At 35.4% G+C, this 13,436-nt stretch overlaps 1 protein-coding gene across 5 annotated transcripts in view; it reads left to right on the forward strand.

Annotated features, from left to right (window-relative positions):
* Positions 1-13,436, forward strand: part of PCDH15 (protocadherin related 15) — a gene marked incomplete at both ends in the record, with an annotated part of 820,110 nt that overhangs the window by 628,381 nt on the left and 178,293 nt on the right. For all 5 annotated transcript variants that reach the window (XM_080823084.1, XM_080823082.1, XM_080823083.1 and 2 more), the window contains one exon: positions 12,529-12,669. In XM_080823084.1, coding sequence (XP_080679210.1) covers positions 12,529-12,669 — 141 coding nt within the window. The remainder of the gene's footprint in view (positions 1-12,528; positions 12,670-13,436) is intronic.

Raw genomic sequence — 13,436 nt, forward strand, 5'->3', positions numbered from 1 at the left:
AAATAAAAATCTGCCAATATTTATTGCATGTTTCTGTGTCCAGTATTAATTAAGGGCACTGCATGAAATATTAAGAACTAACATTGTTATGTTTCCTTGACTTCGAATTTCAAACTTGTAGAGTTGGAAATCAAGTAGAAATGACAGGCCGTAAAAAGCTCTAAGAAGTGTATCTTTAGGGTGCTCTGAACTTAGACAAAAGGGAGACTGATTTGTCTGAGAAGTCAAGGAAGGTTCTGGAAAAAGTGACAGAAAGCTGAGGTCTGAAATAAAAAGAGGTATTTCCAATTCAAGGTATTTCCAATTCAACTCTCCTTGAATTGGAGTCAGAGAAAGAAAAATAATTGGAGTCAGAGAAAGAAAAATAATTTTCAAAAACCAAAAGGAGGTAACTTTGCCAGGAGTCTGGAAAGGAAAACCTGAGTCAGAACCTATGGGGTCTGATAGGCTTGAAGAGAGTGACAAAATTTCCTTTCCTAAGAAAAAATGGGAAGGTTTTAAGGCAGAAGGGACAGGATCACTAATCACTAGCTCTTCTGTGGTTTCATTCCTATTTTTAAGTTCCTTTGGGTTTATGAGTTCATTTATGTGAGGCAAGTTGAATGTGTGCCCACTGTTATTTTTAGAAATTTCTACAATGAATCTCAATGAAGAAATTTTACAAGGAATACATTATTTGTTATTTGATGTCTTGAGGGGATTGAGTTATGTTCACCTTTGAGAAATGTATTTGCCCAAAGATTTAGAGTTAAATTACCCTGACTCAAATACTTCTTGGGATCTTGGATAGTTATGTTGATACCACATCGGTAGAAACTCAACTGTATGCACAGTCTATATTATATTAGGTCAGTGACATCAGCACAAGGCACTTGTCCCTGAGATGTTGACTCACAGTGTTGTCCACACCTGGCAGTTACTACAGATGTCAGATAGTGGGGAGGAAAGAGGAAGAAGGAAAAGCACATTTCTTCTCAGTGGTCACATGGAGAGTTTCACTTTCCTTAGCATTCGGTCAGATCTACTAAAAAAGCTATTATGATTACAAAAAGCAATATAAACCACTTTGCAGTAATCCCTAATGCTAAATCATACTTGGGAGGTTCAGTGAATTACACTGTTACAAAGTAAATCAGATTAGTTGCTTTCGAGGACATTGGGAAAAAGAATTTTGGAAACCACATCAGGGAAAACAATCTTTGTATACTTGAAAGCAAATTACTTAATGTTTGTGTGTAATGGTAATAATAGGTTTAGTATTCCCTGATATAATGTGATTGCCATTATTACAAAGAAAATTATGTGGGTCTGAATAAGTAATTTCTTGATAATTATGTATATAAGAAAAATTACTAAATCAAGATATCCCCTGATATTAAGAACTTAATTATTTTGGTCCATTATAGGCTCATTGAAATTCCCTCTGTTTGTAAGTTTGGAAGATCTTTCATACAGACCTGTGATTACCTTCTGTAGTAATTAATTATATTCTCACCATCATTAAGTCAAACCATATTGTGTTTAATGCTCACTATAGAAATGGAAGCCCAAAGTAAAAGTGAACTTAGTAAAAAAGAAAATAATTGTAATCTTAAGGTTCTGTTTTCTTGATATAAATTTACATTTATTCTGCCACATTGATTATACCCACCACATCGTTGTATATAAATGTGTTACTGTTTGATGTAAAAAATTGAATGTCAGGATTTTTTTTTTTTTTTTTTTTGGTCTGTCATGTTCCCCTCATCTAGAAAAAATGTCTGGTTCAGAACGTCACTGTGTCACCACCTTGCTGTCTATATGCTGAATAAATGACCATTCCAGTAGTATTATCTCATACTAATATTTATTGAGCCTTACACAGTCAAATTTAGTAGGGAAAAGGACATCACAAAGTTGAAATACCTTTCACATTTTGGAAACCACACTCTATTTAAATAAGTCACATACTACCTCAAATCATATTTGAAAAGAAGCCTAATACATGAACAAACAAATCAATTAATTCATTTATTAATAGGTGATATTAAATCATGTCCTTCCTGAGGTCAATTAGTGTTGGCAAACATCCCGAGTCTTTCAAAGCCATTGACTAATGTCACCAGAGTTGGCATGTGTGTTTAACCAGGAATAATGATATTGTACTACAGTTACTTTACTTCTTGAAACCTCATCTCCATGTAAGAATAATAAGAACATTGCACTGGATTAGTACTTGGGTTTGATGAAGAATGAAAGCACTTATTCAATGTCAGGCACGTAGATGGTAGTTGGTATTTCCTCATCATCATCCTTGCTTTCAGGGAGATGGCAAACTTTCCAAACGTTGCCTCTGGTTTGGTACAGTCCTTATCTACTCAGCATTTATTAACTTTAGGATATCAATGCCTGGACTCATGAAGTATTTCTAGTGTCATCTATGGCAGTGTATAATTTGAGAATAAAGTTTTCATGAAAACACCATGCTAATTGGGTCTCTACAATGCCTCCTAAATAAATACGTATGTATGTATTTTTTAGATTTTATTTATTTATTTCAGACAGAGAGAGCAAGAGTGAGCATAAGTATGAGTCAAGGTGGGGAGTGATGAACAAGAGAGAAGCAGAACCCCCGCTGAGCAGGGAACCCGTTGTGGGGCTCAGGCCCAGGACCCTGAGATCATGACCTGAGCCAAAGGCAGACGCTTAACCGACTGAGCTACCCAGGTGCCCCAAATATGCACATATTTTAATAAAGTTTTTTTTTAAGCCAATGATTAGCAAGGTATTTCATTTAAATAGACATCTTCAATTTATGTCACCTCATAATGATGCATCTCTACTTTTCTTCCCTTGAGTAAAAGATAAAATATTCAAAATCTTGACACATAAATTTAATTTTAGCTTGTCGCTCTAATACTCAAACAATATACCAGATTCACTCCACATGTGACACAGTCACGATGATCCCTATAAAAAAGACTGCATGTAGAAGGCTCATCTCATGTTCATAGGGATGTGCCTGCAGTGAGTAGAAAGTCTACTTGATTATAAACATTAAGACCTGTGATCTAGTTCTAGCACCTTCAGTTAGTAGCACCCATACTTCTCCTTTACAGCTTTTATCAGAAGTGTTAGTGTTTATCTGTGCCCCCTTCTTTCTCCCCACCCCACACCGTTATGAGGCCCTTAAGTACAGAAGCACATCTCTCTTTCTCCTCATTGTCTATCATTCTGAGATAAAAAGTAGCCATAGATGAGAATCTATGAACAGATATTAGCGGGCTTTAAATGGAAAACATGCCAACAATTTAGCCACTTTCTAAGGTTAGTAAAAATTCTTAGTGATCCTCCAAACCATATACAAAATTACCTGTGTAATGATGATTCTCACAGTTTCCAACAAATTACTCAGGAATCTTAATCCATTCAACAATAGGTTAACCCACAGTGTAACTTGGATTAGACACATTGTGTGATGCAGAGAGTGTAAGAAAACATCATCCATATCTTTATAATGTAAATCATATGAGGATTCCTTTGTAGGAAAAATCCAGAGGATTATGTCATTCTATTAAAGGATGGGCTTAACAACAGAGGTATTAAATATAATTAAAGAAAGCTGAGAAGTAGGGGAGAGATAATGTTTTATATTCAGCCAGTCCAGAAAAAAAAAAAAAGAATTTTCATGATGATAGTTTCATTTCTGAAGTACTAGACTGAGGGATCTTTCTGGAATGAATGTTTATTCTCCTCCTATCTTCTACTTTTGGGAATTTTCTTTCCACAGGTTCCATTATCATCTCTTTTCTGATGCATTTTCCCTAAACAAAAATCACTGATATAATCTCCACTTCCTTTCTGCTCTCAAAAAATGTGCACATGACCATTGCAAGCAGGGACTCGGTTGACGCATATTTTCAACCACAGTAGGGGTTCCATGTACAGCCACACCCCATGGAAGTGACATCCCTGGCGTCATCTGCTCTCACGGAGCACACAGTCAAGGGACAGAGATATGCTGCAAACCCATGAACAAATAAATATGAAATATAAATTCAGATAGGGATACATAGTCTAAAGAAAATCCAATAAGATTGACTCAAGTGGTTTCTGAATGGGTAGAGGCAGAGGAGGGGTCATCTGAGAACTGGGTGTTGGAAGGAACTAGCCACACAGGAGTGAGACCAAGCATGAACAACAGACAAACGAGTATTGGGGTAGATGTGAGGTTGGTGTTCTAGGAGGGCCATTCTTGCTGAATTACTTCAAATGATCATCAGGAAGGTAGGGATATGAGATGAACTCCATCTTTCCAATTCAGTTTTCATTCCGGTACCCTGAGGACTCAGCTGCATCTAGTCAGTAGATGTGTCAAATGAATGAAGGAATGAAGGAATCCCTCATCTAATGACTTAATCCCTGCACCATAAAACATACGAGCAAGATGATAAATATTAGTGAATAGATAACTTATGACATTTTCAACTGCTGATATTGCATATAATTTTTACATTTAGATTTATATAATTTTTAATTTCCATAGTCTCCGTGAGGCAAGGTCAACGTTTCCTGCACCCCTCGAGTGGTTAAGCTTCCATTAATAGCATGGTTCTTTCCTGAAAATTTGTTTAGGGAAATATATCCTTCTAAAGGAGAATGTGTCACATATTTGAAAATTTAGGAAAAAAATCTCTCAAACTCTTGTAGTGAATGGAAGTGACATAAAGAAGGATTGCTCTACTGGCTCCTAATTAGTCTTCCCAAATCATGGTTATCTGAAGTCATGCTTGCTCCAGTAGATAGATAAGGTCAGCGGGATTTATAGAAAGCACTGTCACAGTAAGTGAGGAGATGTCAGAAAACTGTCCTGCTCTGCTTCTCACATGTCCTCACTTTCCATAAAATTTTAAGAAGGAACCCATTTTTTTTACCCTTCAAAAGACTCCAAGAGGCATAATGATAGGATGCTCTATTTTTGCCACCCCTGCTGAGAAGACAATCTTCGCAGAGAATTTTACAACCATCTTCTTGAATTCATGTTTATGTCTTGTTTTGTTTTGTTGCAATTTTTTTTCTTTTGATAATGTCTCTTCATGGTGGCCAGGTAAATAGAGCAAAATTCCAAAATTGTTTTGTCTTCTTTTTTTATGTGAGATTACATACCTATTATGAGATCACCCACTAACTTTCAAAAACCACGTTGGACCACTATCTATCTCATAGTTCCTTTTTTGAAATTTTACCTTGACTGCGAAGTCAAAATACATTTTACCTCATCATATCAAGACACCTGTACTAAGGAAAAGACATGGTAGTTTAGTTAGTGGATTCCACTATGCAGCTGTCTAATTTGTCTTCCTTGATGGTGCCCTAAAACCATAGATGATTTGTTTTATTCTTTTGAGCCCACAGTTGGAAACATTTCTAGACAGCTATGGGATGTATGGGCATGGAGACAGACAGAAAAGCAAGAAGAGAATCCCTCAGTTGCTATGAAAAGAATTAAAACTGTCTGTGCTGGCAAAAACGAGGCTCGGGGTAAAACATTGGTCTTCACAGTTAGGAAGGCTTCTGTTCCCTTGAGGAGAAAGAGGACTATGCCCCCTCACTGTGGGGGACAAAGAGCTTGGCTTTCAGGGAGTGTTTCCCTGAGGAAAGAGCCTTTTTGATTGTCCAAGTCCTGAAATGCCACTGTGGGTCTGAACAACACTGATGAACTTCCTTTTGCCAAAATTTTATGTGAATGAGATGGTTTAGTGGTGCTGTTATCTAAGGGCAGAGAGTTAACTGATAACCTCGCGAGGTTTCTTCTGTCCTAAATAAAGACAAATTTGTTTGATCAGTGTGCAAGAGCAAGAAGCCATTTGCTTATCATTTATAAATTAAACTATAGCCTAGTTTTAATTTAGTATAAACTTGAAGAAAATAATTTTTGTAAACTGCTTGCAGTGTTAGTGACTTCTTTATACTTTGGAAATGCTATAGAAAAGGCACCAATGCCATTGTAATAAAATTTTAAAGATTGGGTTTTTTTATGATTTTTTAATATATTTATTTGACACAGAGAGAGAGAGAGAAGGAGAGGGGGAAGCAGGCTCCCTGCTGAGCAGAGAGTCTGATGCATGGCTTGATCCCAGGACTCTGAGACCATGACCTGAGCCAAAGGCAGAGGCTTAATACACAGAGCCACCCAGGCGCCCCTGAAGATTCGCTTTTTTGAAAAGACAGCTCTTCGTTCAGTACTGACGGTCCAAAAAGCTCTCTTAATAAACATACAAATGCATATACAGATATACACAGTATAATGTATATACTATCTTATCCTGAATTAGAGTATGAAATAATAAATATTTTCATCTCAATTTTAAGTATGTTTTTGTAGCTTGGTTTACTTTAAAAAATAAATATGATCAATGTATTCAACTGGAAAAAATATCAACTTACTGGAAATATGGAAGAGTAAACAGAGATCCTTCTATTTATAGAACAATTTAAAGTAAAGAAAAACCAAAATATTTGGTAAGTTAATATTTGTCAAAATTACAAATTATTTGGGTTTTTAAAAATTAATATCAATATTTAAATTGATATTTACTAAATGATAACTTGAATATTTACATGCCATGTTATATTATAGTTAATAAAATACATAATTCATCAACTCAGTGAACAATTTCATTTTATTTTTTTAAATATAATTGAGTGAATTTTGTACATTAGAATACTTTGATCATACCTATTAAATTTTTAGTGAAATCAAGCATTCAATATTTAATAAATAAAAATAAGTAATATTAAGTGATAAAGTTCATAATGGTTCCTTTTCTTTTAGTATGGTTGAATTTCTGAATTTTACAAATACATTGTTTTCCAGATTAATCATAGTAATTTTACCTTGCCTGACTCATGCCGTAAACGACCTACAGACAATGTTAGGTATGTTAGTTGAAGCAGTCCCCAAAGCCAGTTAACTTTACTTATCATATGGCTTAATTATTTAAGTATAAAGCAAGACTCAAGTAAAAAGATTTTGAAAAGGAAGAAAAAAGGAGGAAGAGAGGTAGGGAGGAAAGATGAAAAAGGAAGATAAAAATAGAGGGAAGAGAGGGAGAGAGGGAAAGAAAGAGAAAACACTTTTGAAAACAGGCAAAGGAAAATCCAAATAATTTAAGGTATTTAGTTATTGCTGCATGTAATATCAAATAAAATGCAGTGCCTTCATAGTAAGGGTGATGGAGGACCAATGACAATGGCTCGGGTGGGCTAACCATGCCACAGGGGGCTGCATTTTCTTTTCTTTATATGGTAGAGATCTGTGGAATAACAAATCATAGAATAAAAAAGTTCATGACATACACCTGCAGTCTTATCTGTCATGACCCTCTAGGAAGGGCCTGGATGTTCTGGAAAGCAAAATATGTTAGGCATGTGGGAGGTAACACTTCAGAATACTGAAACTTGTCCTCTTTTTATGAGTTAAAGGTAATTCAAAATGTACTATGATTACCTTGGCTTTGTAAAGAGAGCATGCCAAGTCTAATGAAGACACTTTAAGTTTCTGGATAACTACTTTGTGATTGGATCAAGGGTTTTAGTTATACTACAGATGGAGTGGGTCCTGAATCGAACAGAAACTGAAATTTGGTCTTGAAACCATTCGTGCTGTGATGTTGCTCTTTCTTCCTTCACTCCTCTTCATGGGACATGTGCTACAGAACTTTCTGGGCAGTGCACGAACTAAGCAGGATTTATGAGAGGATTTTTCCCAAGTAACTTTGTTCATTCTCATGTTGGAGGACTGTTGCCTATAGGAAATCATAGATAAATGTCACGCTGGGTTCAAGTGTAAGAACCTGTGTTGTAGTATAAACGTGTTTCATTTGAGTAATAATGCTGACATGTACTAGCTGAGGAAATTCAGAAATGCACTACCTTTAAAAGCTTTGATTGTCTTTTTGTAAGGTATGGTTACTACTCATACCAACTCCTGGGTTTCTTGTAAGCATACACGTGAGAACACATGAAATGCACATTATTTGATAATGTAGTAAAGCAGACAAATGGAGCGCTATCAACTCCTGCCATTATCATTATTTTTTTAAATTTATTTATTTATTTGACAGAGAGAGGGATCCCAAGTAGGCAGAGAGACAGGCAGAGAAAGGGGGAAGCAGGCTCCTTGCTCAGCAGGGAGCCCGATGTGGGGCTTGATCCCAGGACCCTGAGATCATGACCTGAGCTGAAGGCAGAGGCTTAACCCACTGAGCAACCCAGGTGCCCCCATTATCATTATTTATTTTTTAATTTTTAGATTTGAGTATATTTTACACACAATGTCACACAAGTCCAGGTGCATGGCACAGTGATTCACTTTATACCTTATGTTGGGCTTACCCCAAGTGTAGCTCCCATCTGTCACCATAAACACTATTACAATGATTCTATTCCTCTCATGCCTTTCATCCCCGTGACTTACTCATCCCACAATTGGAAGCCTGTGTCTCCCCTTTGCCTATTTTGCCCCTCCTCAACCTCCTTCTCTCTGGCAACCATCTGTTTGTCCTCTGTGTTTGTAGGTCTGAGTCTGCTTTTCATTTGTTTATTCATTTGTTTTGTTTTTGAGGATCCCCATGTCAGTGTATCATATGGTTATTTGTTATTTCTTATTCTTACTTATTTCACTTAGTGTAACGCCCTCTAGTTTCATCTGTATTGTCACGAATGGCAAGATCTCATCCTTTTTTGTGGTTGAATAATATTCCAGTGTATAATATAGAATTACATCTATCAGTGGACATTTGAGTTGCTTCATATCTTGGGGATTGTAAATAATGCTGCTAAAAACATACAGGTGCATATATCTTTTCAAATTAGTATTTTCATATTCTTCAGTAATTTCAATAGTGGAATTGCTGGATCATTGGAAAGTCCTATTTTTAATTTTTTTGAAGAATCTCCAAATTGTTTTCCACAGTGGCTGCACCAGTTTGGATTCCCACCAACAGAGCATGAGGGTTCCTTTTTCTCCACATCTTCACCAGCACTTGCTTTTTTTTTTTCTTTTTTTTTAATTCTAGCCATTCTGACAGGTGAGAGGTTAGATCTCATTGTAATTTTTACTTGCATTTCTGTGCCGATGAATGATTTAGAACATCTTTTCATATGTATCTGTCAATCTGTGTATCTTTGGCAAGTGTCTGTTCATGTCTTCTGCACATTTTTAATTAAATTATTTGGGTGTTTTTTTTGTGGGTTTTTTTTTTTGTTTTTTTTTTTTTGGTGTTAAGTTGCTTAAGTTCTTGATATATTTTGGATACTATCTAACCCTTAATTGATTATGTCTTCTGCAAATATCTTCTTCCATTCAGTAGGTTGTCTTTTAGTTTTGTTTATCCTTTCCTTCATTTTTGCAGAAGGTTTTGTTTTGATGTAGTCCTGATAGTTTATTTTTGCTTTTGTTTCCCTTGCCTCAGGAGACATATCCAGAAAAAAATGTTGCTACAGTCAATGTCAGAGAAATTATTGTCTGTGCTCTTTTCTAGGATTTTTATGATTTCAGGTCTCACATTTAAGTCTTTAATCAATTTTTAATTTATTTTTATATATGGCCTAAGAACGTAGTCCAGTTTTCCCAATACCATTTGTTGAATAGACATTTTTTCCATTGAATATTCTTTTTCTTAAAGATTTATTTACTTTAGAGAAAGAGAGAGAGCACAGAAGCAGAGGGAGGGACAGAAATCCTCAAGCTGATCCCCACTGAGCACAGAGCCCAACTTAGGGCTCAGTCCTAGGATCCTGAGATCATGATCTGAGCCAAAACCAAGAGTCAGATGTTTAACCGACTGAGCCAGCCATGTTCACCACCCATTGCATATTCTTGCCTCCTTGGTCAAAAATTAATTGACCATATAACCATGGGTTTATTTCTGGGCTCTTTATTCTGTTCCATTGATCTATGTGTCTGTTTTTGTGCCAGTACCATACTATTTTGATTTCGATAGCTTTGTATGGTATATTTTGAAATCTGGGATTGGGATGCCTCCAGTTTTATTCTTCTTTTTCAAGGGTGCTTTAGCTATTTGAGGTCTTTTCTGCTTCCTTACTCATTTTGTGATTGTTTATTCTCGTTTGGTGAAAAATATTTTTGGTGTTTTGAGAGAGAATGTATGAAATTTGTAGTTTGTTGGTAGTATGGACATTTTAATAATATTTATTCTCCCAATCCATGAGCATAGAATACCTTTCCATTTGTTTGTGTCACCTTCAGTTGTTTTCATCAGTGTTATAGTTTCCAGAGTATTCCTAGGTATTTTATTATTTTTGGTGCAACTGAGAATGGGACTGTTCTCTTTGTTTCTCTTTCTGCTATTTCATTATTAATATATAGAAATACAAAGGATTTCTGTATATTGATTTTGTATTCTGAGACCTTATTGAATTCATTTTTCAGTTCTAGTAGTATTTTGCTGCAGTTTTTAGGGTTCTATATATAATATCAAGTCATTTGCAAATAGTGGAAGTTTTACTTGTTCCTTACCAATTTGGTTACTTTTATTTATTTTTTCTTGTATAGTTGCTGTGGTTGGGACTTCTAGTTCTATGTCGAATAGAAGTGGTGAGAGTGAACATTCTTGTTCTTATTCCTGATTTTAGGGGGACAGCTCTCAGTTCGTGGTTTATATTTTTATATCTCAGGGAAGGTTTATATTTTTAAAGATAACTTCAATAGAATAGAAGCAGAAAGTCAATTAAGAGTCCACTGCAGGAAACAAGTGGATAGAGATGAGAATAATCTACATCAGGCATGCATTCATTGAGCTATTAGCAGGACTTCAGGATGGTTTGGTTGTAGAGTCCAAGAGAAAGAGAAGGGTCAATGGCCACCTTTAGGCTTTCAGATGGACCAACTTGGTGGAAGGTGGGGCCATCGATCTAGTGGGGAGAAGGTGCACTTTTGGGAGAGGAAATCAGGATGCTGGTTCGGGATATGCTGAGTTAAAAACAGAACATCTAAGCTGACCATTATATATATTACTTTGGTGTTTAAAGGGGGAGTGTAGCTGGAATATAAATGGGAATTATAAACATATAGAAGTCGTTTAGAGGCACAAGACTGGAAGAAATTGCAGAAGCTGAAAATAGAGGTAGAGAAGGTAGATATTCCTGTGACTGAGTCTTGGGAGTGCTTTCTTCCATGGTGTCTGTTCAGGTTTGTGATCATCTACCACATACCAGCTCTGTGCCCAAACTGTTTACCTGACCTGAGGGGTGACTTGTGCACAGAGAAGATTATGTAATTCCAGTGTCACTTTATGTAATTGAAAATAAGACCAAAGTAAACCCTAATGTCACTAAACCAGTTTTGACTATTTTTATTGTAGTCTTTAAAAATGTATCAAACATGATACCCTCTAGTTCCATCCACGTCGTCGCAAATGGCAAGATTTCATGTCTTTTGATGGCTGCATAGTATTCCATTGTGTATATATACCACATCTTCTTTATCCATTCATCTGTTGATGGACATCTAGGCGCTTTCCACAGTTTGGCTATTGTGGACATTGCTGCTATAAACATTCGGGTGCACGTGCCCCTTCGGAGCACCACGTTTGTATCTTTAGGATATATACCCAGTAGTGCAATTGCTGGGTCGTAGGGTAGCCCCTGGGGATAAAAATACATTATATGTTTATTAAAATAAAAAATTAAAAAAAATGTATCAAACATTAATTTCTTTTTTTAAATGATTTTTTAAATTTAACTTTATTTTTTCAGTGTTCCAAGAGATTTAATATCCTAATTTATCTTGTTCTATATCTGGGAGAATTCCACATCCTTTAACTCCCTATAAGCCTCAAGTTCATTAACTAAAAATAAAAAATGAGCGGTTGAATCTACATGTATCATCTTTAGCATAGTTCTTGGACATAATAAGCATTCAACAAATGTTAGCTATCATTATTTTACTATTATTACTATCATCATCATTAGTAATGTTATCCTAAAGGATTGTTGTGAGGACTCATTTATTTATGAAAAAAAAAAAACCCACAAAACTAGCATGTTTAACAGCACAGAGCAGCTGGTAAATAGTTTTGTCTCCTCCACTTCCATACCCATCCCTCCACTTTACAACAAACCTCCACACTCCATCATTCTCTTAGTGTCAGAGTTCAAATAAGCACAATAAAAGAACACCATTTATAATTGTCTCAGAAGGTAAAAGAGTAAGCAGACATGGGGTTTAGGTCAGGTGAGATTCCTATAATTAAAGGACAGTGGAAGAGAAGACACCCAAAGCAACATTAATTTATTCTGTCACAGAGATAATTTTCAATAACAGGTAGTGAAGATACTTCATTGATTCAGGGGCAGTCATCCAAAAGAAACAGATTCTGCTGTATTCCAGACCTGGAAGTGTGAGTGCTAAATACAACTTTTCACTTCTAGAAGGCCATGCATTTTATACATCGGTTTGCCGCCATCAATACCCTTTATTTTCATTTTGCAAAAGTGAATTAATAAAATATTATCTCATTTTAGGGATTACCCGCAAGTCGTGTGAGGTACAGAGTAGATGATGCCCAGTTTCCTTATCCTGCCAGTATTTTTGATGTAGAAGAAGATTCTGGAAGAGTAATAACTCGAGTCAATCTTAACGAAGAGCCTACAACAATTTTTAAGGTCAGTGCAGTGTTTTCCTTACCATTATCTGTTTGATATTTAACTTCTGAGAGTACAGTTTAACAGATGACCGTACATGTTTCCATTTTTCTCCTTTCAATTTTTTTTTAAATTACAAAATAATATATATTTTACCAGGAATATACTTAGAAAATATAGTTAAGCAGAAAGAAAAAAAAAAAACAAAACAACCACCACACACAGAATTGATATTTCGCATTTTGTGGATAACTAGAATTGAGCAGTTTAATATCTATCCTTATGATGACATTCCATACAAATGCAAGTATACACGTGTGTGCTTGACACTAATATGATCTTATTATTCATACTGCTTTTTTTGACTGAATAATATATTGTCCATGACGGTAAATACTGTTAATGGTATTATTTTAATGGTTGAATGATGTTCTATTGTATGAATGTGCTATTATTTTTTTTGTCTTACACTTTGTTGTTGGACTTGATGTTTCTAATTTTTTGTTGTAATAATATTTGCTGTTGTGAAACTCCTTGCACAAATATTATTTGCCACCTCCCTGATTTTCTTTTTCCTTAAGATAAGTACTGAGAGGCAAGATTATCTGGTCAAGTTTATGTACTCATGATAAGTTCTACTTCAGGAAAATTTGAAATATTACTACCCTTCATTATTATCATAAATAATTGTTTTATTAAATGTTTGAGTGTTTCCATTTTCTGTAATTCCTTAGAATAATTTTTTCATTGTGAATAAAACCTTTGACTCTGCATTGCGGAAATGCCCT

This window comes from Martes martes (genome assembly GCF_963455335.1).
Source record: "Martes martes genome assembly, chromosome: 14".
NCBI classification, from domain to species: domain Eukaryota; kingdom Metazoa; phylum Chordata; class Mammalia; order Carnivora; family Mustelidae; genus Martes; species Martes martes.